Source organism: Lissotriton vulgaris, chromosome 7 (genome assembly GCF_964263255.1).
Source record: "Lissotriton vulgaris chromosome 7, aLisVul1.2, whole genome shotgun sequence".
Taxonomy (NCBI): Eukaryota; Metazoa; Chordata; class Amphibia; order Caudata; family Salamandridae; genus Lissotriton; species Lissotriton vulgaris.
The window spans coordinates 1,754,108,363-1,754,133,831 of record NC_141695.1 but is presented as its reverse complement, the minus strand read 5'-3'; the positions used below and the strand labels follow the sequence as shown (position 1 = coordinate 1,754,133,831).

General features: G+C 43.3%; 1 protein-coding gene across 4 annotated transcripts in view; it reads left to right on the top strand.

Annotated features, from left to right (window-relative positions):
* Positions 1-25,469, top strand: part of LOC147706585 (cell adhesion molecule CEACAM19-like) — a 190,441-nt gene that overhangs the window by 151,299 nt on the left and 13,673 nt on the right. The window contains exons 4-7 of one of the 4 annotated variants that reach the window (XR_015297669.1): positions 1,550-1,711; positions 1,817-1,905; positions 12,725-12,823; positions 13,218-13,320. Coding sequence is in view for 3 of the 4 variants with exons in the window: in XM_086933066.1 (XP_086789192.1) it covers positions 1,550-1,711; positions 1,817-1,905; positions 20,356-20,388; positions 21,578-21,625 (332 nt within the window). In the remaining variant the exon portion in view is untranslated. Of the gene's footprint in view, positions 1-1,549; positions 1,712-1,816; positions 1,906-12,724; positions 12,986-13,217; positions 13,321-20,355; positions 20,389-21,577; positions 21,629-25,469 lie in introns of those variants that run through there. The other 3 variants (XM_086933066.1, XM_086933067.1, XM_086933065.1) reach the window with 3 other exon arrangements.

Genomic DNA, 25,469 nt, shown 5'->3' with positions numbered 1-25,469 from the left:
TGTGTGCTGGCGCCGACCCTGTTTTGCCTCTTTGTCAACGGGGTAGTCGCTCATCTGAACGCCACTGACTACACGGATGCCCCCAAATTAAATGGCAACAGTGTGCCCGCAATAATGTTTGCGGACGACACGCTGTTGGTATCCAAAACTCCCATGGGCATCCAAAGGATACTGGATGCCTTTGTGGCCTTCTGTCAGGACAGAGGATTGGAAATCAATGCCATGAAAACCAAATACATGGTATTGAATCCAAGCCCCAAACAGCGCCCGAATCCAGTGCTGGGAGCAGCACGGCTGGAAAGAGTAGCCACGTTTGAATATCTCGGCGTGACACTCAATGAAAATATGACCTGGGGGACCCATCAAACTAGGGCCAACCTTAAATTAGTACAAATCACCGGGGGTATCTCCCGGATGATGACTGGCTCGACTTATCGCCCATTGGGGGCCCTAATTCAGATATATAAAGCACAAGCCAGGGGGGCGATCTTGTACGGGGCTGAATTGTGGGGCCATACTTCATGTCAGAATCTGTCAGTCACGGAAAACAGATTCGTAAGGCAAATTACCGCACTTCCACCCAGCACCCCACTTCTACCTTTGAGGCTTGATCTAGGGCTACGGCCTCTTGCCGACGAGATAAGTCTAAGACCCATAGCCTTCTGGCGCAGGCTTTGGAGCAGTGACGATCTCGCCGACTATAGGGCAGAACTGGCCGAAATATTAAAACACCCCAAGGCGCTTAGTATCCCCTGGGTCCAAAATATCCAGTCAGTGTGCACAGATATGGGGCTCCCCGAATTGTGGAATAAACCAGCAGATACAGCACCCAGAATCTCTAAGAGATCTCTGGCGAATCTGTATCATGAACACAAAAGGGGAAGGGCTCTAGCTACCCAGACAGAGGGGTCTCTTTCCTCTAAATTCCTGCAAAACAAGGACCTTTACGCATTTGAAAAGGCCTTTGACCCTATATACCCCGTTCTCACTAGAAAGTTATTTCTCCAGTGGAGATACGGCACACTGCCCTTACGCTCCTTTTCTAGTACCTGGTCGCAAGTCTCTTCCACTAAGTATTGTCCCCTTTGTGTTGACAAAGAGGAAAATGACTTGCATGTGATTTTTTTCTGCCCAGCATATATGGCAGCCAGAAAGTACTGGCTACTGCCTTTGATCAAGAACTTGGGTGGCAGGGAATACATGCCTATGTATAGGATTCTAAAATGTGATGTTTCCGGCCCAATTGTTTTTGCGCTTGCCAAATTTTTTACAAATGTGTGGTATACACGTAATCGCCTTTTAAAAAGATGCGGGGTAGACTGTTGAATTCCTTTATTTTTAACAGTGTTAATAACGTTTGATGTGGATTTTAAATCATGTACTAATGTTTTATCAAATCTGATACAATTATGTGATCTTTAAATTTATGTGTATCTTTTATGACCAAATGGTCGAAATAAAGATTGAAAATGAAATGATACAGAACACTGCATGTGCTCAGAACAAGTGTATATATTCCAGACACTCACAGGCTGCTTTCATTCTGCAGAGAAAGCCCCCTCTCTCATGGACAGCCCTGGCCCCACTCCCGGCTCCTGCTGGCAGACCACCCTGGGTGTGGCCTGTGGCGTTTTCCTTGTTGCTGCAATCATTGTGGCTGGGATGGCTGTTCATTATGAGAGGCGTCTGAAACAGAAGGACACACACAAAGGTAAAAGTCCATAACAAGGCCCTTATTTTATCTCTCTGTATATTATATACTATATTCTCTGTTTATGTGACACAACAGTAATGCTTCCATCACTCTTTGCCTCAGATGATAATGTGTACCAGAATCCCAGCATTATCAAAAATGCTGATACCCAATGTGAGAACATGAGAAAAGGGCGCGAGGGACAGTCAGTGGTGAGTAATGAAGTCATGTCAATAATGCCTCATAATAACAAACCCATGATATTCATATTGTTTTCGCTTTTAATTTTCTTTCTGCATGGAACAAAGCGCATAGGCCTTCCACTCTGTTCAGGAAGAGCACAGATTGAGGGCTTGGTTGGAGCCCTGATGCATATTAGACAGTGTGCTATGTCTGGCAGATAAACTGCCTCCAACCCTCTGAAGTGACCCATGAGGTGTCCTGCTGTGACAGTCTGAGAGTGAATACTGTCAGCTAAAGATGCAGCAGGAAACCTTCCTTCCTTCATCAGGGGGACCTTTCTTACCTCTTTAGTGCATTTCATTTTAGTGAATGTAGAGGAGCTTGAGGAGATGACCCTGCCTGGCCCTTGAGTCTACATGACGCTGGCAATACACCTCTCTACATACGTTGTCAGTGCCCACATGCATAGTCTCCATCATTGATATGTGTTGGGGAGGGTCTCCCCTGTCACTTTATCAAAGGAAGATCAATCAATCAATCAATCAAAGCATTTATATAGCGCACTACTCACCCAGAGGGTCTCAAGGCGCTAGGGGAGGGGGGTCCGCTACTGCTCGAACAGCCAGGTCTTGAGTTGCTTCCTGAAGGCGAGGTGGTCCTGGGTCAGGCGGAGGTGGGTCGGGAGGGAGTTCCATGTCTTGGCGGCGAGGTAGGAGAAGGACCGTCCCCCTGTGGTGGTTCTTCGGATGCCGGGGACGGCGGCGAGGGCGTGGCCGGTCGATCGAAGCTGGCGTTTGGGAGCGTAGAAGTTGAGGCGGCTGTTGAGGTATCCTGGGCCTTGGTTGTGTAGGGCTTTGTGTGCGTGGGTGAGGAGTCGGAAGGTGATTCTCTTGTTGACCGGAAGCCAGTGCAAGTCTCTCAGGTGTCCGGAGATGTGGCTGTGACGGGGGATGTCCGGGATGAGTCGTGCTGAGGCGTTCTGGATCTGCTGGAGTCTCTTCTGGAGTTTGGCGGTGGTTCCGGCATAGAGGGAGTTGCCGTAGTCCAGACGGCTGGTGACGAGGGCCTGGGTGACCGTCTTCCTGGTCTCGGTGGGGATCCACCGGAAGATCTTACGTAGCATGCGCAGGATGTTGAAGCACGACGAGGAGACGGCGCTGACATGTCTGGTCATGGAGAGGGAGGAGTCCAGGATGAAGCCCAGATTGCGTGCGTGGTCTGTTGGTTTGGGTGCGCTGCCTAGGGCGGGGGGCCACCAGGAGTCGTCCCAGGCGTAGGGTGAGGATCCCAGGAAGAGGACTTCCGTCTTGTCCGAGTTCAGTTTCAGGTGGCTGTTCTTCATCCATTCGGCTACCTCTTTCATCCCTTCGTGAAGGTTGGCTCTGGCGGTGGCGGGGTCGTTGGTGAGGCAGAGAATCAGCTGGGTGTCGTCGGCATAGGAGATGATGTTAAGGTTGTGCTGGCGTGCGATGTCTGCGAGGGGGCTCATGTAGACGTTGAAGAGGGTTGGACTGAGCGAGGAGCCTTGAGGAACGCCGCAGATGACTTCGGTGGCTTCAGATCTGAACGGGGGGAGGCGGACTCTCTGTGTCCTTCCGGCGAGGAAGGAGATGATCCACTCCAGTGCCTTCTCCTGGATTCCGACGTTGCTGAGTCGCTGCACTAGTGTACGGTGGCAGACAGTGTCGAAGGCCGCGGAGAGGTCTAGGAGGATGAGGGCTGCTGTTTCTCCGTTGTCAAGCAGTGCTCGGATGTCATCGGTGGCTGCGATCAGGGCGGTCTCGGTGCTGTGGTTGGCCCGGAAGCCAGACTGCGAGAGGTTGAGGGATCTGTTTGTCTCGAGGAAGGCGGCCAGCTGCTTGTTGATGGTCTTCTCGATGACTTTTGCAGGAAACGGGAGCAGCGAGATGGGGCGGTAGTTCTTGAGGTCGGTGGGGTCGGCCGATGGCTTCTTTAGTAGAGCGCTGAGTTCGGCGTGCTCCCAGCTCTCCGGGAAGGTAGCGGTGTCGAAGGAGGTGTTGATGATGCCCCGCAGGTGGGGTGCGATGACAGCGTCGGCTTTGTTGAAGATGTGGTGAGGGCAGGGGTCGGTAGGGGATCCGGAGTGGATGGAGTTCATCGTGCAGACGGTGTCTTCGCTGCTGATCGGGGTCCAGGTGCGGAGGGTGATGGTGGGGGGCGGTGGTTCGGTCGTGGCGTGCGTCGGTTGAGTGCTGAAGCTGTTGTGTATGTCCGCGATCTTGTTGTGGAAGTAGGAGGCGAGGGAGTTGCAGAGGTCTTGCGAAGGGGTGATGTCGTTGTTTCCGGCGTTGGGGTTGGAGAGCTCTTTAACAATGTTGAAGAGTTCCTTGCTGTTGTGTGAATTGTTGTCCAGTCGTTCCTTGAATGCGGTTTTCTTGGTGGCGTGGATGAGTTGGTGGTGTTTTCGGCTGGCGAGCTTGAGGGCAGTCATGTTGTCCGGTGTTGGGTCTCTGCACCAGGTTCTCTCGAGGGCTCGGCAGTTCTTCTTGGAGCTCTTGAGTTCGTCGTGAACCATGGGGCTTTCTTGCTATCGGGTCTGCTAGGCGGGGTCTTCAGAGGGGCGAGGTCGTCTGCGCAGTTGCTGATCCACTTCGCGAGGTTGGTGGCCGCCTGGCTTGGGTTCGTTGCGCTGGTGGGAGGGTTCATGCTCAGGGAGGTCGCGAGCTGGTCGGCTGTGATCTTGTTCCAGCTTCTGCGTGCAACCTGTTGCTGGTGGTGGTGGATCGTGGTCCTTCTGAAGCTGAAGTGGACGCAGCTGTGGTCCGTCCAGTGGAGTCCGGTGGCGTGGCTGAAGGCGATGTCCTTGCTGGATGAGAAGACGGGGTCGAGTGTGTGTCCGGCGTAGTGGGTGGGGGTGGTGACCAGCTGCTTGAGTCCCAGGTTTGCGAGGTTGTCCAGCAGGGTGGTGGGTGGTGTTGCGGTCGTTGTTGGGCCCCGTGATGAGGCTCTCCTGGAACACCGGAATGTCTTTTGGACGCTCTAGCCCACCCACTAAAAGACGCTGGGGTCTCACACTGGAAGGACATCGTAGTGGGTAATAAATGTAATTCTTGGGACTTTTAGAGCCATATTACGAGTGGAGCTTTGTCCAGGTTTAAGTTTTATCAGCTTTCATCTTGGAGTCAACGCTGGCCCTGTTTGGAAGGAAATCCCATGGAAAATGGACTACAAGATTTGGCCCAGAGGAAGTAAGAAGTGGCTCAATGGTATAACCCCCCTTTGGCTGCAGTAGAGAGAAAGATGGAAAAGTCATACTGGGTCTGGGAAAACTACTTTCCGAGTGAGGAGCTGAAAGACTTATGGCAAGTATCTCTAGACACTCTTTACCTACTGAGTAAATGTGCAGCACTCAGAAGAACCCACCTTTTCACACTCCACAGGAAATCATGGTCCCCTCTTAAAATATCCAGAATAAATGGTGGTGGAGAAGCTAAGTGTCTGAGATGCAGTAGCCAGAATGCAGATGGCGTTCACATATTCGCCTCCTGTCCGAAGATACAACAATTCTGGAGAAGCGTGGGTAAGACTATGTCTAGGGCCCTGGGAATGGTTGTGGAGGTAAGCCCATCTCCTATTGTCTTTGGCATTGTGTCTACGCCGGGTGGGGTGTGAATCCCGATTGGGTTGCAACATAAATTGGTGTTTTATTTGATTTTGTTGGCCAGGAGGGAGATTTGTAAACTGTGGCGTCAGGTGGTGCCTCCTACTTGAAATGCCTGGTGGAATTCTGTAAGATATTTTAGAGCTATAGATCAGACGGTAAATTTATATAGAGAAAGGCCAGATACAGGGTTATTTTGGAACCTGTTGGATGATTCATCATTAGATTAGACCAGATTAGATTAAGGTATAGGCTAAATTCCAATGATTAAAACCTCTGGGTCAGCTCAGGTTGTGTATAACTGGCGCTCCCAGTAAAGAACAGCTGCTGAGATTGGAACCACCAAGTTATATGCACCAGAGGTGGACCAAGCCCAGAGGTTGCTATAGCTATGGAGGTCATATAAGGAAGAAAAAGCATCTTTTTCTACCAAGTTTTGGTCTCTTGTCATTCGGGGTGCCAATGGTACAGCCCCATCTCCTCCGAAGCATATATTACCATCAGATTGGTTTAGCTATTTTTCTTCAGTGTGCTCTGGTGGTAACCTTAAAGCTTCCACAACCCCACCTTTAATACAAGCTATTGCTCCCTCTGCAAGCCCAATGTTTAACTTTTTGTATGTAACTGTGGCTCTTGGTGAAGTTACCAATAGAAGGACTGCAGGATCTGGTGGTATACCTGCAGACCTATTGTTATTTGATAAACCAAGCCGGACAGAATATAGTTTAGTTCTTGACAATTCTATTAGCAAAGATACTCCTGTCCCGATGCCTGGAAAGGTGCTACGGTTATTCTGATATGCAAAAAAGGTGACTGGTGCTCCTCCCCAGCAAACTAGAGACCAATAAGTCTGATAGAGTGCATTAAAAACAATGCTGTTATTAAAATCCAGATTTGGATCCAGGAGGGAGATCTATTGACATTAGGGCAAGCTGGGTTTTAGAAATGGACTATAACCATTGATCCAGTTTTTTGGTTCCTGGCCTTCTATTGGAACATAGTGCTGATTGGCAAGGGCAATTTGTATGTTGCAGTTGTTTATCTAAAATCAGCTTTTGATTAATTTCCCTGTGCCAAGCTTTGGCAGGCGCTCAATGCTATGGGTATGTCCCTGAGCTCTTGATTCTGGTTATTCATTTGCATGATGACAACTATGTTAGAATTCGGTGGGGTATGTTTGACCTACTCACTGAACGAACCCCATTGTGAACAGTGTTTGTCAGGGCTGTGATTTTTCCCAAACACTTTTTTCAATTTATTTAAATTGTACAGTTGAGTACCTTATGCAGACTCTATCTGATGCCCCTTCCCTCGCCGGTATTAAGACTCCAATTTTAATATTTGCTGACAACACCCTGTTGATCTCTAAAACCCGGAGTGGATTTCAGCTATTACTAAATCGTTTTGATGAGTTCTGTTGCTCTGGGGGTTGATGATCAATGCAGCAAAGACTAAATATATGTCTTGGAGATTACGAGTGTAAGAGTGGCTTGCATTTCATGTCGGTATTTAGGGTATGGAAGGGTGCAGTGTAGTGTTCTCATTGGGTAGAAGGCACTAGTTTTACGTTTTTAACATGTGGTATCAAATATCCATGGTTACCACTAGGTTTCTGGCTTCTCTTAATATTGTTGGAGGGGACTCACGCTCCTTAGGCCATATGGCGGTAAGCTGCTATTTTTTTCATTGTCTGCAAACCATAATTTTCAGCTTTATTTGAATATTCATAATTTGTTTCTCAAAGGCAGTCATCAAATTTTAAATTATAGAGTTCTTCCAAACCATCTATTTAAGAAAATGGCTTGGGTGGTATCTATATAGGTGAGGTTATTTAATCAGGTTTGGCAAGGAGTTTAGGTAGATGTTGAATAATAGAGGGGATATGGTCAATCCATGTGTGATGCTACAGTGGTGTGTACAAGGAGTTGATATGAAAGGTGGGATCAACCCTAGTTCTCTGTCACAGCTAAGAGGCAAAGAATTCAGTGGGCATTAGCTGAACTCCCTTCTCACCCTTTATATATGGGATGTCAAACAAGAAGTTGCTGTGTGAAGAAATTGCTCAACTGTAAAAGTAATGGGTTCTTAAGCCAGCAACTTTCATGATAATTCCTATTCCTAATACTGAAGGGGTTGTCAGGAAACTCCATATCCCAATATGGTGTAGAGCTTTAATTAGCCTATTGAACTGGGGCAGAGTTATCACAAGTCAGGCAGGGCCGGACTGGCTACCGGGCAGTTTGGAATGCTGCTGAGCTGGGGACTGATTTAGTTGATGGGGACCTGCGTGTACTAAACAAAATTCGTTTTGCTTTCATTATTTCGAAGCACACGCAGGTTTCAATGAACGAAATCAGCCCCCACTGCAATTAAATCAGCCCCCAGCTCGGCAGCATTCCAAACTGCCCGGTAGTCAGTCCGGCCCTGAAGTCAGGTACAACTTATATTTGGCTGACATTGCTCCAGCCTGCACTGTCCTTTTGAGCAATATCATCTGGTGAGATAATGTATCAGCTCTATAGATCCTTATATAAGTTGAAGGAGCCACATAGTTTGTAAGTTTAAGGTGCCTGCTGCAGGGGGGTGCAAATACCCTAACTAGCAGTGGTGTGAAGCTGAAATGACCCAAACAGCCGGTCATCTCTCAAAGGGTTGCTATTACAGACTTTCTTTCTAAATTGGTTTAATATCTAGATAACCTTCCCAGGGTCAACACGCTGAGGATTGATCTCAGTGGACTAAATACTATAGAAACCATAATCAGGGCAGCTGAAAGCATTTGTACTATAATTGACCTCTCTAGACATCTCCCCAGAACATCATCTAACATTTTCAGATTTTTATATATTTTAGTATAAAATCTGTGTAGTATCAATCTGGTTTTTGCAATTTATTGACTGCTTTGAAATTCTGCTTTATCTTTATCTAATTTAACACCATCGGTGCGGTGCAGATTTATCCTGTGCGCTGACCAAAATAGATTCCCATTGTTCATGACGAGCTCAGCTCGTCATGAGTGTACGAGAGGTGTACCTCATGACATCAAGGTCTCCTTGATGTATTCAGATACTTCTAAGAGGGCGGTATTGGTGCTATAATTGGGTTGAAACCCCGACTGACTTTTGTGGAGAAGGTTGTTAGTTTCCACATAATTAGTAATCTCTGAGTTCACATATTTCTCCACCACCATAGAAAAGGCTGGTAGAGGAGAGATGGGCCTATAACTTTCAAACAATTTCGGGTCCGAGGTCTGTTTTTTAATCAGTTGCAGGATTTTTGCCTTGTTTTCAGAAGGCCTGGGCCTGGCAGTTTTCCCTTGGTGCCGACCAAGTCCTTGCCTAAATACCACAGCTACCCACATAACCAGCATTTAGTACATTTTCAAGGTAAAATCTTAATCTTTCCTTGTGTCTGAGAGGCCTTAGGGATATGAATATGAATTTCTCATGAAGATATAGGCATAGAATGGCGCTAATTTTGTGTTCATCGCTGTTCCGCGTAATTATCGATAGAATGTCTGCTTCAAGCTGAAGACATTTTGAGTTAGGCAAAGTTCAAACATGTCAAGAATCATTTGGTTGGATTCTAAAAAGTTAGCTGGGTTGGTCCAAATGGTACATTTGATTGCTGCTATGCCACCATGATGTTCTATTGAGGTGTATAAACTAACAATATTGATGGGGACAAGAATAAAATCGGTTCCCATTGGATATTTTGTATTTTAACTAAGACATGTTTAGTGTCTTGACTGTATGACAGCAGGACTTTCAGGAATGGATGTAATTTCATATCTATATACCCTCCCAACCCTGAGCACAGAGAGCTAATGCCAGCTATTATGGGTCTTCCTGGTGGAGGTGAACCTCCTTTGTGTATTTTAGGTAGTAAATAGATTGTTGACATTGTTGGACTTCACGTGGATGGAACCAGGAACTTAACCTACGCAGGAGGGAGAATAAATGTATATTAAAATATAGTACAGTTAGACATGGACTAAACAAAGATGCAGAAATGCAATATAGGTTACATTAGGACTAGTTTTTCTGTCTTAACATCATAGATGTATAGTATATGCTTAGATCCATAATACACGTGAGGACCTACCCAGGATATCCGTATAGAAACAGCAGGCTGGAAAATGTATTCTTTACATACCATACTTTCTGTTCTGTGACAAAGGTATAATTTAGTCTCTCTGAATACATAAGATCATTACTACGATAGTACATGCAGACAAATACTATGGTTTCTTTTTTAGATGTACATGTATTTTTTAAGTATTATGCCCATCATGTTGACCGGCCCTTCTCATTTGGAGCGAACCAGATGCGGGATTCCTTCCGACCCATAACTACTCAACCGTCATCGTCCATTACTCATAAGTACCCACTGGAGCTTTCTATCACTCCTATGCCGACCGCAAGTTACTTTACCACCGCAGGAACGGGAGGCGACTTCTTGACTTCCTCTTGAGAACAATGCAGTAACCACTCACCTAATATTGTTCCCCTTTTCTGTTCAATTGCGTTCTAAGCTGACTCCCTAATACATGCCTGACATGTCTTTCCAATTCTTACATGGGCTACCTTACAGGTAAATTACACCTCTGTGATGTTTTTAATATAAGTTGCAACGCAACCCCACTAGCCACCCTTCCTGTTTATAACTGAAGACTTCGCTGTTTTTGATTTTTGGGGATTTTTTAAACACTTGACACTGGAGAACCTGACCTTAAAGTCAGGAAGAAGAGGGAAGTCTTCTGGATTTTTTCCTTGGGTACCTTCCAGAGAGGCTTGAATGCCGAGATCCCCTGGGAAAATGCCATTATATGAATCCTCTAGTATTCTATTAGGGTTGCATTATACACTTATGACTGTGCATTCAATACCCCTTAGTTTTCAGTTCGGCACGGAGAACTTTAAGAAATCAATTAATTTTTCTTGAAATTATTCACAATATTCCACTGTTTCCCCATGGCCATTTTGGCATAGCATCAAATATTAATCTTTCTAATGAAATTTAGATATAAGTAAATATCATTTCTTAATAAGTTAGACAATAATTATCCATAGGTGTCCTTTTCCTCTTTTCATCCTTTTCCGTTTTTTCTATATAGATTCATTTAGTCTAGATTCCTTTTGTCTAAATTAATTATTTTACTTTCTTTAGTTACATCTACCCATGCACACAACATATGTTGGATCGTGTATATGCTTCACCATCCCTGGGGCTCCAACCTGAGCGCCATTTTTGACTAGGGTGGACACCAAGAATCTGCAGCATTTAGCCCTCGTTTTTTATTAATACTGACAAGACAACAATAAAAATAAATTAACACAAAGGAATATCCTCATACTTCTGCTTTCATCTTTATCCTTGTAGCATAGCTACCGAATGAATAATAATTGCTAACCAAACTCGTGTTGGTTGCCATCTTGAAACGGACCTTTTCTGCAGTATTTCTATATAGATTCATTTAGTCTAGATCCCTTTTGTCTAAATTAATTATTTTACTTTCTTTATTTACATCTACCCATGCACACAACATATGTTGGATCGTGTATATGCTTCACCATCCCTGGGGCTCCAACCTGAGCACCATCTTTGACTAGGGTGGACACCAAGAATTTGCAGCATTTAGCCCTCGTTTTTTATTAATACTGACAAGACAACAATAAAAATAAATTAACACGAAGGAATATCCTCATACTTCTGCTTTCATCTTTATCCTTGTAGCATAGCTACCGAATGAATAATAATCGCTAACCAAACTCGTGTTGGTTGCCATCTTGAAACGGACCTTTTCTGCAGTATAGCCCGTTTTCGCTCTCAACCACCAGTAGATATCTTAGTCTGTCATCGCTGCTCCTTGCAATGCCCGATCTGGGAATTTTCGCGCCTTCCTATGGGCTTTAAATACGAGCCCGAGTTAGAATGCTCATTTCTTTTATCGGCGAAGCAGAGTCCTCCCGGCCACGGAACAGCACCATCTTGCTGCACGCTCGGCTTTGATCATTTAATAGGTAAGACATAGCGGAGGAGCGAAGTTGTTTGATCGGCAATTATACTCTTGCTACTTGCTATCCTGTAGTGGCACATTTCTATTAGCCCAAACCCTTGGTCTTTTTATTTTCTAGTTTACTACAGCCCCCAAATATCCAGTGTGAAGAGGCGTCTCCAACACTTTGTTGAAACCACTGTTTCCGAACTAGAAGACGTTGTGCTGCGTTTAACAAGGTATATTTAATGGTATACCTTCTTTATTTAATTTTTATGTAGGTAGAGCATCCGTAGCTAAGTTATCATTAGTAACCTTTTATCTTCATATTGTGTATATATCTTTTCCTCTGCAGTAACAAGCTGTCAAGCAATTGGTACTATACCAGTCATCTGTGGGGTTACCAGCTTTTTTCCCCTCCCCCCTCTTTTTGAATTTACACGTCAATCCAGGAATCTAAGGTAATTAAATAGCGTTACATTATTACAACGCTACTACAATATGTTACCGCTCTGGCATCAATCTGGTGCCATAGCCAATGCGAGATGTGATTATTCAAGCTAATCTTTCTCCATTTTCCTCTTACTTGTTCCTTAGTGATGTGAAATTTGACGCTAATATAAAAGGTGTTTATCTACACTTTTAATTGCTTGAAATAAGCTGTTTCGACCATTTCAACAAACCATTCCCTAGATATATATACAAGATTACCACAAGGACTACAACATAATTTATCAGGTAATATAACTACCTACTCTGTTCCCATTAATTATAATCATTCCTCCTTATACCCAAGCAGCTGCAAATATTTGGTATGAGCAAGTGATATTGTTACTTGCTGCATTCTGTTTCTTTGATATCTATAGATCAGAGAACATACATCTGTATGCCTTTATGAATTTAACGACCATGAATCAAATCTACTTAGCACCTCTTTAGCTGCTCATCTAATAGAAACTGAAACAATGTGCTTATCGTTTCTATAGTGCCACACACCAGGCCCTAATCTATCACTTATCCATTAGTATAAATAGGACTAAGAGAACAACATCAGATATGTATTTTGTATCAGTATCTACTCCAGTAATATTTTGGTTGAGAAATGAGTTTTTACCCTCAACTATTTACAGCTTAGTCAATGTGTCTGGTACACTATACAACCATGTGTGCTCAAAGTGATTCCATTAAATCAACATCTTATATATTTGGATGTTTTTTAATTAAACAGGAATTAGCCTTTATCAAGTGGCTCCCCTTGTGAATATGAAACTATGAGATGATGCTACTCAATTTCTGATGTACTAAGCAAGAACACAATACTTTTGCTGTAAGTTGTTTTTGAATTACTCATATAAGCCATATTGTGTTTTGAATGATCTGTTACCTCCATCTAAAAACGTAGATATTATACCACCATCAAGAAGAAGGCACATATCTGTTCTTTATTAAGATACCTTGAATGTTATCCTACTGAGCACTGAGAAAATATTTTTAAGTAAATAACTGTCTATCATATGACTTTAGTGTCCAAATTCATAAGTCTAGAACTTTCAGGTTGAGAAGAACTTTGATTTTAATAATAAGGAACGTAAAATTGTTATATCTTTGCAATTGTATTTTTAACATCTATGTATAGATTTTATCTTTTGTGTATATTTTATTTAACATTATTTGGTCACTAGAATACTGATGTATGTCTTTCTTATAAAATGTATTTTCAGAGTTCTCACCAGTGACTCCTGAGGAAGGCGTTTCTTCAGCCGAAACGCGCGTCGAGTTTTGTTGTCAATTTTTATATTTTGTGTATGAACTATTTTATCTGTAATAATTATGATTTAGGTACACTGTGTATTTATGGTGATTATAATGTGTTATGTTTCCTTTATTGTATCATATAGTTTCAACGTGTTGTAGTTACTATATGATTTTTATCTATGCAAATTAAACATATTTTTAATATATAATTATATTTCATTGTTCCTCTCTCTGTATAGTTTAGACCAATTGTTCACTAACTCTTACTGACGGCCTAGGTTATTTTTCTCATATTGAACCTGACCTTATGGGCCAGGCGGCGCAGGGCACGCCTGAGATCTCCGGGTTCACCTGCTTTGGCAGACAGAGACACGTGACACTCTGTTAGGCGTAGAAAAGCAGATTTATTAGCTGCAGCTAGGCACAGTGGTCCTGTAAGTACACTAATTGGTAGGTTATCAGGAGACTGCCACTTCATTCCGAGACGCACAGTCCATTATACTATACAAGTTTACAATGCCAACTCCCAAAACATACAAAACTGACAAATAGGAATAGTTTGAAAACAAGCTATCGAATGTCTAAAACACACCCTCCTTTCAGACCCTGTGTGCTCTCCTCCCCTCAAGTTAATCAACACTAGTGCCCGTAATTCAATTTGCAGGTGGTAGAACATGTATGAATGCTTCAAAGGACAGTCTATGTAACAGGAGAACACACGAAGAGAATAGCGAAGGTCAGTTAAACAAGATAAAGTCAAGAAGAATGGTGGGACCCAAACATTGGAGTAAGACATGGATTAATCAGTCTAGACATGGACTTACAAAACTCGGGAGACCCTGACATCGGTTTCATAAACATGGGCAGGAGTTACTCTTTAACGGGAAAGACACGTAGCAGCTGAAAAAGCTAAAACATTGCGTTCACCACGTCCGCCGTGCTGCCTGGGTGAGGCAACACAAAATGGCGGTTAAATACAAAATGGGGCTAGATACGAAGCGAAGTCGAAAACCACGTAACCTCAACACCTGGCTGTTATTACACCCACTGGCTGACGGTAGGAGCTGCCAGCCAAACACTACAACCTGTCATTTAGCACTACGGGGATATATATGGCAATCCCTCATGCTCTTCTGACCTAGTCGATTTGACCACGAATTCCCCTGCATCACGCTGGATTGTCCTGCTGATTCTCCCATCTTTTCACATTCCCCCCCTTTTTATATCTCACACAATTAATGGGACTGATCCTTTTGTCTATACTCTTTTGGTTCTCAATTGTGTCTATATCTGGATGACACTTCAAAACCTTTAATATAATTTTCTAAGCTCACACCTTGCCATAAGGAATGTACTTGTCACACAGGGACCCCAACTTTAGAGAAAAGGTAAGTACAATGATATTTCTTTTACTATGGACTTGTTTTCTTCTCCTCAGTATATTATACCTCTGTGCCAACTGCGACCATTGCATATACGCATGCACATACTGTTGACATGGATATATTGTTTAATTATATCACTTGGGGTTTGCTTTTGATGTATATATTGCGTTGTTTTGAGAACGGTTGATACAGTTTATGTTGCTGTACACTCTATTGTATGACTGCATGATATTTTCAATGATGTCACTATCTAAATTATCTTTCTATCATATCAGAGACTTTAAATGAGACAAATGTGCTTAATGTATTCACCCTGACGATGAACATTATTATGTTTTATTTTAATCTAATGATTGATTTTTTCTTTCCCTTGCATTTAAAAAATCTTATACTAAATGTAGAATGTTACTGCTATTAGCCTTGAGAAATCCCCTGGATTGTACGCCACTAAAGGGGCGACGCGCGTGTTGGCTGTATCTTTGTATCAAGTGATTCTGGCGTTTGAACAATCACCTTGGAGCTTTGATTTACCAATCAAAAAGAAAGACTTTAATACTGTCAGCAATATCATTAACCACTTATTCAGAAGGGACATTTCGAAAATACTCACTTGTCCTGGTTCATGTATCCACTTTTGGAATCAAATGAGTTAGGGGTATCACATTTACTAAGGACAAGTGGCAAGGTAGATACCCTCATTACTTCAAGACAGGCACATCCAGGAACTATCACCCCTATAACATTGGATACAATTTTAGTATAAGTCCACCTCATGCTTTTTGGGCTGCGAGATCGGAACCTTCTATTACATAGATCGAATGTAAGGACTATTTCTTGAATTACACTGAGGCTATTGATGAGGGGAAAGACATGTCTGCTGAACAAAAGAAAATTATCTTGTTACACTCATTGGGGACCCATGGGTGGAAGCTGTATACTCACATGCGTAAAGCAACTAAAATAGTGGATTTCAACGTGTTTGAAGCAGCAATTAAATATTTTGATAATTATTTCACACCTACAGTCTGCATAGGTGTAACTAGGTATACATTCTTCCAAAGGAAACCAGGGAAGGATGAGCCAGTGGATGACTTCATTGGTGATTTGAAAAGGCTTGCAACTGATTGTGAGTTTGGGGTTGTACATGATGATTTAGTAAGGGACCCACTGATGATGCATGCTAGTAATGCTACAACACTATGACTCCTCTGGTTAAATGACAATTGCCCTTTGGATGATGTCTTAGCCATTGTACGTAAAGCTGAATTGTCTGGGAGGTGTGCTAATATTTTGAAACAGAGTTATAAGTAACCTATTACAGTGAACAACTGACCATTTCACAGGAGCGATAAAAACTTTCTAAGACAAAACAGGAATAAGACAGCTGGGAAGGATGGCTACAGGTGTCTTAAGTGTGATAGCAAAGAACACCAGGTGCACAGCAAGAATTGCCTTGCTTTGACACTGAACATCTACAAATGTGGCATCATAGGCCATTATTCCAGAGTTTGTAGTAGGAAGAAAAACTATCTTAAATATGTTGTTGAAGGTAGCAAGAGTTCAGATAAAGATGATTCAGATATGGGCATAGTCAAATCCACCAGGGTAATGAGCCTATGAGGGAATTTAGTTTTGGATATTTATGAGTCTGTAAAAAGAATTAAGCTGGAATGTACCATGGTTATAGGTGGAGTTCATATTAAAATGTATGCAGATTCAGGATCTCTTCACACGATTGTGAATGAGGAAGCGTGGAAAGACAGATTTGTCACCAGTATTGGTACACACCTGCAAATCATCCTAGATCAAAATCGTTAGGCGAAAGTGTTAGTGGTGGACGATGGGGTTACCATGAGTGCAACTGTACTACAGCAATTTCCGGAGGTGTTCAGTAAAACCTTAGGGAAGTTACAAGGTTTTGAGCATAACATACAGGTACATGCATCAAGGTGGGATTTTGCGAGTCCATAATTGCAATTATTAAGGAATTGCAATTAAGGATTTGCAAAAGCCTATGCATGTAGGAATCACTATAAAAATAACGATCACTAAACATTCCTTAATTGTGACTTGCAAATTGGGAGTCGCAAAAGGAATGGCTCCCCATTCATTCCTTGTCTAAGATCAATGGGATGGTGGTAAGTCTTAGAGGGTGAAGTGGTTCTCAACCATTGACATATCACCAGATCTCATTGGCACAGATGTCCGGGAAATTAATGTCATTTATCTCACCATTTGGTTGTTTCCAATTTAAAAGAATACCATTCTGATTAGCATGCGATGCAGCAATTTTGAAAGGTAAATGTAAAATATTTCAGTAAAGAACAGGGTGTGGTGTTCTTACCGGATGACATCCTTGTTTTTTGATGAAGACAGGAAGATTCATGATGACAGGTTAAAGAGAGTTTTAGGAATTCTTGTAAACAACACTTTAACTGTAGGGTTTTAAAAATGCAAATTTGCTGAACGTACAGTAACATGCCTGGGTCATATAATTAGTGAAGAGGGTATTAAACCTAAAGTGTCTGTGAACAGTGTGATTGAGAAGTCTCCTTTACCTAACAATAAAGAGGAAATTAGGTAATTTTTGGGGATGGCTAAGGACTGTGCTAAATTCAATTCAAGATTTGCAGTGAGTACTTACAACATCAGGCAGGTACTAAAAAAACAAAATGAAATTTGAGTGGTCACCAGAGTGTAATGTGGACTTTCTCAAAATCATGTCTAGTATCAATACTGTGGCTACTGTAAGCAGTTTTGACCCAGAACTGGTCAGTGGTATTACAACTGATGCTGGCAGCAGGGAAGTAGGCGCAGGTATGACATTTCCTTTGCTTTCAGGTCATTGTCACCAGCAGAGGAGAAGTAGCCCAGAATTGAAAAAGAAGCTTGGCATAGGCCGTGGACCATTTCAGAGTTTTTCATCAGACTGTTGACAAAGGAAGGAACTGTCATTGCGTTGGCCAGAATGGCGAGACTTTCTATGCAAATGCAGGATTATATTTACAAAATTGTATATGTTCACAAATCACTTGGTTTGATTGTGCACACGCTCATTCGTTTTTTGTTGTAAAAAAAGTTCTGCTTTGTAGCGTGCCACGGAGGTATCACTTTTTAGACCATAAAGTGTGATCAGTCAAATCTCAGAAAAGCGTCCTCTAAACTTAGGGTTCGTCCCTCCCGGCGCTGCTGTGAAAATCGCCAAGTAGCGATTTATTCATAGAAGCCGTTTTTTTCTCCTTAGCTTCCACAAGTAAATACACACGAGATTACCCTTTCACTGTCCACACACACATACACATACATTTTCTAGCCTATTCATGAAATAAGACAAGTTTTACAAATCATGATTTACTGTATAGTAATGAAGTATATACAGGTGTCCTCTCATACATATTTTTCACCCTTAATAGATTCCCCTGATGAAGTGTCCTTGAGACACGAAATGCATTGGGATCATTAGGAAAACGATGGATTCAAGCCTGAATGCAATGAAAAATACACTGTAACATGTGAATTACAACATTTACAGAAGATAATGAAATAAACTTGAACATCATTCAATTGGAACAAATTGTTTTTCTCAAATTTCTTTTTCAAGATTTATGAATAACTAGGATATATATGAATAAATAGCTACTTGGCAATTTTCACAGCAGCGCCGGGAGGGACAAACTCTAAAATTGTATATGTACCAGGGGAACACACTGTGGTAGCCAACTGTCTTTCTATATTTTCAGGTGGCATTGGTTTACGATTGTGGTACTCAAGCAATAAAGAGGGATGAATGGATTGTGGAGTATATTAAAGATTGGGTGTTTCAGTAAGTGTTTCCTTTTATCTACAATGGTTGGCCGAGGAAGGATTACCTTAACAGGGATGTAAGACCTGTCCAGGAAATTAGATTAGAGCCTTCTGTTGACAATGAGCTGATTTTTAGAGGGAACAGAATTGTTCCCCCTGTGGTGGTGCATGGAACAATTATGGATTTGTGTCATGAAGGCCATTTTGGAGTGGTTTGAACCAAATCTGCTGTGAAGAAACGTTTCTGGTGGCGAGTTGTGGAAAGTGGAAAGATTCATCAGGTAATGCCCAAGGTGCACCTTACCAGTCAAATCGTTAAATATATTAAGGCCTCCCATGAGTGATTGTTGCATTCACACACAACGTGGGTATCTGTAGCAGTTGTGGACTGGTTGGGAAGTCACAAATATTCATTGTGGTACTTTTTACAAGATGGCCTGTGGTAGATTGTATGAAGAAAGCTGACTGTGAAACAGTTATCAAGTTTTTGGATGGAGTTTTCATTTTAGGAGTAATTCAAGTCAGCCATTTTGTGCACAACGATTGGGTAGTACAGGTGATGAAAGCTGTGTGGGCTTATAGAGTAACAACTAATAATGTCACTGGGTTGTCACCTTTTGTAATGATGAGGGGAAGGAACCCCAGGACAAAAGCTAACCCTAGTTGGTTGGGATATGGGAGTGTGGAGAATTGGGTCACCTGAGCTGGTCCAGGAAAGGTCAGTAGAAATGCATAAAAAGCAAACAGTATTACAATTACAAACATGGTGTGGAACCTGTTATTGTTAAAGTTTGGGTTTAAATCAAGAATCCTTGTAAAGTTCCCAAAGAAGTGAGCAAATATTTTGATCCTGAGATGGTTGTGGAAGTGTTGTAGAATGCAGTCAGAATATAGTGTGGTAAGGTATGGAATCTAACCGGTGGTTTTCGTTTCACAGGATTTGTGGAAGGACTTTGAAGTTATTCTGGAAAAGGACTTCAATTGGCTAGAGGTCTCAGCTCTCATGATTAGTAATATTCACCCGGTGATGGCTCGGAACAAGTTTTAGGGGATGGTGGTGTAGCCGAAGAGCCTGATTTCAGTGTAGGTGTGGGCACTAATGATATGGTGAAGGATAATTCTAGTGTGGTGGACAAATAAATTCTCCTGGTTGGTTGAAGGATTACATTGTGGAGACAATGGAGTGGTGGACTGAGTAGGATTAATTTTGTATTATTTTACGTGAAGAAGTTACTGGATTTTATTTGAGTGAACGAGTGATGGATAGTGATGAAAGTGTTTCGTTTTTGGGTAGTGATGAAAGTATTTTGTTTGTTTTTTTAGATTGTTTTTGTTTAATTCTATTTTTCCTCAATATTAGGTTATATTGTTATGCTAATCAATTATATATAAGTAATGGGGATGTGTTGTAGGTGTAAGCGTTACTGCGAGCAGAGACCACGTTTGACCTATTCGGTGGTAAAAATTGTAAAAATAATCTAATATGCACCTGTTAGCGGAAAACCCATTGTGTACGGCTGAAAGCTTTGGCGGTCAACATGGAATACTGGCATATTTACATTGCAGGTGGTACCTTCACGGTGATTTGCACATCAGTTTTTGAACAATGTCAGTTGATGTAACGGTTTATAGTATAGAATGCAGCCTCTTCTGATGCATGGAGTGTTCTGTGGTAGCACGGAAGACTGCAGAGAACACTGCAGGCTGAAGGGCCTTTCGTTACTCCCCTACAAAACTTAAATAATTATTCTTCAAAAGTATTCAAAGCTGAGTATTTATCCAACTACACAATCCTTCCCTGTGCTATCCTTCCAGCCATAGGACCTCCAGGACAGGATGCTCTATTGATGTCAGATACTCTCCTCTATTTTATAAGTTTTACATGTGCTAAGTATTTTCCTTCTCTCTTCTGCAGAATCCAGGCTTAGCTGCAAACCCAGTGTACATGGTAAGTACATAACACAGTACAAGGATCAGACCTTGTGAGATCCCAAGACGTAAGCCTTCGAGTCATTATTGTATTTCACCTTAGAGACAGGAAGCAGATCCCTGGCACATGAAGTGGAGACACACTTCCTGTGAGGTGGAGACTTGTCTGCCTGAGGGACAAAGAAACAGGCAATAGAGCTAGGGCAGATGTTCTTGGTCCTCAACTTTGAAGGTTACGGTGGAAGATGAGGAGTCTCAGAGAGGAGAACATCAGCAGAGCGTACATCAAGAACTGATGCAAACTAACCGACAGGATCCACAAAGAACGTATTTTTAGTAATAATAATAAATTAATAATAATATTAATAACAATAATAATATTTAGCATTATTATTAATGTTAATAGAATTCTTCAGAGTGCACTTGCCTATGCAATAGTAGCTGTCAGGATAAGTATTTGCTCTTAATTATGGGTGTAGGAAGGATAAATTGTAGACTTTGCTGAATTTAAACTCATGATCTGCAGACGTCAGCAGATGAAATGATAACCCTAATAATTCACGGTCCTAAGATTTACTGAATGCCGATAGAGTACGTGTCCACCCAACAGATGGCTAGTGAGCACCATAGTCGCTGCTCAATGCGGACTTGTCTGTTGAGTCATCGTGTCAGGTGTTTCTTTTTAAATTGTGTAAAACAAAAGCTTGAATGTTCCTGACAAACTGGGGGTTTCTCACAAATGCATAGGGCAGGGGGTGTGGCTACCACTGATGCATCAGGTACAGTGGCACCAAGGCCCAGAGCCCCTGAGAGGTTCATTGATCCTTGACAATGCTGCATTTTACTACCCTGACAGCAGCCCAAGGGGGCATTTTACTTGCTTGCATCAGGGCCTCCTTGATATGCTTCTGGCGTAGGGGACATTGTTGGCCCCAAATCCATGGAGTCTGTGGCTCCCTGGGTTATGGCAGCTGAGCCGACCGATGTTTTTGCGTTGACGCCTCTACATGAGACAGGGAAATACGAAGAAGGTGAGTGAGCTATCCACCGATTTCTGGTGGGTATAGCCCTTCCAAGCTGTGCCAAACTAAAGCCAGACTGTACCCTCTTCTATAAATGAAACCTATACACACCTTGATGCTGTTCTAGAACTAAAAGAACCTACTAAAGTCTTTTTTTTTTCTAATGCTTGATTTTTTTGTTTCCAGGAACTGGAACATGGAGACCGAGCAACTTACGACCAGCTAAAAAGATAAAAGGTTATATATTCCATTCCAATTTATTGGTTTTTCTTTATCTTAAGCAAAGTCTGGTTAATATATTGAAGGAGGTCTCTGGGGGTCAATTAGACTCTCTGACCGGGCAAGGTGGCCGCCATCCTGTCAGGAGATCACTGCGGCCTTCAATGCATTCGTTGGTGTTGTGGTTGTAGTGAAGCTTTGTCGAAGAAGAGACAATGTTGTTTTTGTATAACTTGCCAATTTGTTTTTGTTTTATTATAATAAACTTTTGATTTAGATTTTTAAAACAAAGATGCAGGAACCCTTCACTCTGCATATTGGTAATTGATTTACAGCTCTGCCACGCCTCTGAGTGAGGTCTGTGCGCCTCTGAGTGAGGTCTGTGACAGAGAAGGCATGAGACATTCATTAAGACCTAGTGAAGGTCTGACTAAGGGTCTCATCATGAGGGCCACTCACACACACACTTACACTCTCTCTCTCTCTCTCTCTCTCTCTCTACTGGTGGTCGCCAGTATGTAGTCATAGTTAGAACCTAGTTTCCATAGGAAAAGCATTTTTTGATTTGCTAATAACGTTGGCGTTGTTTGACGAATAGTCGCAAAATTCTCCCAAACAAAAGTCTATCCAGGTCAGCTCCTATCCTGATGGGGTGATTTGTCAAGTGGGGGCTGAGAAAAAAGGGGGGTCGCAAAAAGCGTTTTCCCCCATGATAATTTCCATAGGAAATTTTGCGACGGGCTACAGCCCGAACTGCTGAACGGAATTACCCCCAAATTTGGGAAAAAGGTAGAGCATGGTTCAGAAAGTTACCTTTTTTTTAAATGGTGTAAATCCGTTCAGTAGTTTTTGAGAAAATCAAAAAATAAGAGTCAAAAAATCAATTTCCCATAGGAAACTTCGGGCAAGAGTACAGCCGAAGCACATGAACGGAATTACCCCATATTTGGCAAACAGGAAGTGCTTGGATCAGAAAGCGACCTTTTTTAAATGGTGTAAAAGCGTTCAGTAGTTGCTGAGAAATTAGAAAAATAAAAGCTTAGATATCTTGGAGGAGCCTAAGTCCCGAGCACGAGCTTCACTGTGGTTGGCTGCCAACACTCCAAACCAGGAAGTGTTGGCAGACATCTTGTGACTCGATAGAAGCAAGCCACCAATAGGCTGAGAAACAAAGATAAAAAACAAGTGAAGGAGCAGGGTAGAAACACCCTGACCCCCTAGGCCTGCTCAGAGGGTCCCAGAAGAACCCCCGTGGCCCAAAAAAATAATAAAAAATAAAATAAAAATCACGGCGCAATTCACGCTGTGGTCGCGGGTTCCAGCGTTTTATTTTAATGAGGCCCCTAGGTGGGCTAGGTCCCAGGGGTAATTAATTAAATTAATAATAGCGGGGGCCCGCAGCCCAGGGGCTTCGCTCATGTTGGGAGGGGGGTTTAGTAGGCTGTGGAAATTATACTGGGAAATCAACAATGTGCCGTATTTTGGCCTTCTTTAATATAATGCGGAATCAATCAATCAACCAATCAATCAGATTACTTGTAAAGCGCACTACTTACCCGAGAGGGTCTCAAGGCGCTGAGGGGAGGGAGTGCCGCTACTGCCAGAAGAGCCAGGTCTTGAGGAGTCTTATGAAGGCGAGTAGGTCTTGGGTGTGCCGTAGGTGGGTAGGGAGGATGATCCAGGTCTTGGCGGCGAGGTAGGAAAAGGATCTGCCGCCGAAGGTTGTTAGTTGGATGTGGGGGACAGCGGTGAGGACGAGGCTGGTGGAGCGGAGCTGGCGGGTAGGAGTGTAGAAGCTGAGTCTGCTGTTCAGGTAGGCTGGTCCGGCGTTGTGGAGTGCTTTGTGTGCGTGGCGTGGTTGAGGAGCTTGAAGGTGATCCTCTTGTCGACGGGGAGCCAGTGTAGGTCTCTCATTTGGGGGGTGATGTGGCTGTGGCGGGGGACGTTGACGATCAGTCGGGCGGAGACATTTTGGATGCGTTGTAGTCATCGTAGGTGTTTGGCTGGGATTCCTGTGTAGAGTGCGTTGCCGCAGTCCAATCTGCTGCTGACGAGGGCCTGTGTCACAGTTCTTCTTGTTTCAGTCGGGATCCACTTGTAGATCCTGCGGAGAGTGTTGTAGCAGGAGGAGGAGACGGCGTTGATCTGTTTAGACATGGAGAGGGAGGCTCTCTTGCTGGCGTGGTTGTTGGAGGGTGTCTTGAGTGGGGCAAGGGTGTTGGCCCAGTCGTCGATCCACTGTTTGAGGTTGCCGGCTGCGGTGTCTGGGTTGGTGGGCAGGTTTTGGGCGAGGGTAGTAATCAGCTGGTCTTCGGTGACTTTGCTCCAGCAGAGGCAAGGCAGCTGTTGGGTGCGGTGGTGCGTGGTTGGCTTGTTGAAGGTGAAATTGATGCAGTGGTGGTCGGTCCAGTGGAGTTCGGTGGTGTGGTCGAAGGCGACATGGGTGCCTGTGGAGAATATGGGGTCCAGTGTGTGGCCAGTGGCGTGGGTGGGTGCAGTGACGGGTTGTCTGAGGCCGAGGTTGGCGAGGTTGTCGATTAGGGTAGCGGAGTTGGCGTTGTTGTTGTTCTCGAGGTGGAAATTCAGGTCTCCGAGGAGGATGTAGTCCATGGAGGCGAGTGCGTGGGTGTAGGTGAGGTCGGGGGATGGAGTTGCTGAATTGAGCTCGGGGTCCGGGTGGTCTGTAGATGAGTGTTCCTCTGAGGGTGGTGTTGCGGTCGGTGTGGATCCGGAAGTGCAAGTGTTCGGCGGTGTTGAGGTTGTCGTCTGCGTGGGTGGTGACCTTGACGGAATAATGTTCACTTATAATGCAGGGTTCCCGCGTATTATTTTAATGAGGTCCCTGGGTGGGCTAGGTCCCAGGGGGCATTTCTTAAAAAATAATAGCGGGGCCCGCAGCCCCGGGGCTTCGCTCATGTTGGGAGGGGGGTTCAGTAGGCTGTGGAAATTTTATCGGGAAAACAACAATGCGCCTTATTGCGGCCTTCCTTTAATATAATGTGAACTATTGAAAGTAGAAGTACTGCCAGCCATTAATTTCCCCTCCACGGAGTAGGAGGCCCATATGATTGGCTGACGTGCTCCAAGGAGGACTTAATGTTGATTGGCTGTAAACCATTGAAAGTAGAAGTGTTGTCAGTGATTCCTTCCCTCTCCACTGAGTATTAGGGACATTTAATTGGTTAATGTGTTCTAAGCAGGACTTTCTCAAGCTTAATGTTCTTTGGCTGTGAAGCATTAAAAGTAGAAGTGTTGGCAGCCATTCCTTCCTCCTCTGGGGAACAACATGGACATTTTATTGGCTACAGTGTTCCGAGTACAAGTTTGCTCCTTATTGGGTGGGAACGGTTCACTGTTGTCAGCCATTTTGTGACACACTTCCAAAGGAGTACGGGAAAACAAAGTAGAAGAGGACATGGTGGGAACATTCTTAACTCTGTACAGTGGTCACATGGTGGTGAAAAGGGATTGTGAAGGTAAAAAATGTTTTTATATATTTTAAGGACCATTTATATAATTACCCTGGGGTGTACAAATCACTGTGGAAAAAAACCAGAGTGTTTTGCGGTCTTCTTTTAATCAAGTTTGCGGGCGGGATACTTCACAGGAGCACTATTTACCTATAATGTGGTGTTTACTTTTCTGATGGGAAGGTGTGGTTGCACAGCAAACATTTCAGTCCAGGTTTCAAACAGTTTTTATTTAGCAATTACAAATAAACTTTCTTCACAAACTAATGCTGTATATATCAATGAGGTTTCCACGTTTATTCCGGAAACGTGGAAACAGACCAATATTGTGATATTTCACAAAAAGGGAAAGCCAGAGGAGAATCCCGGTTCATATCGGCCGATATCAT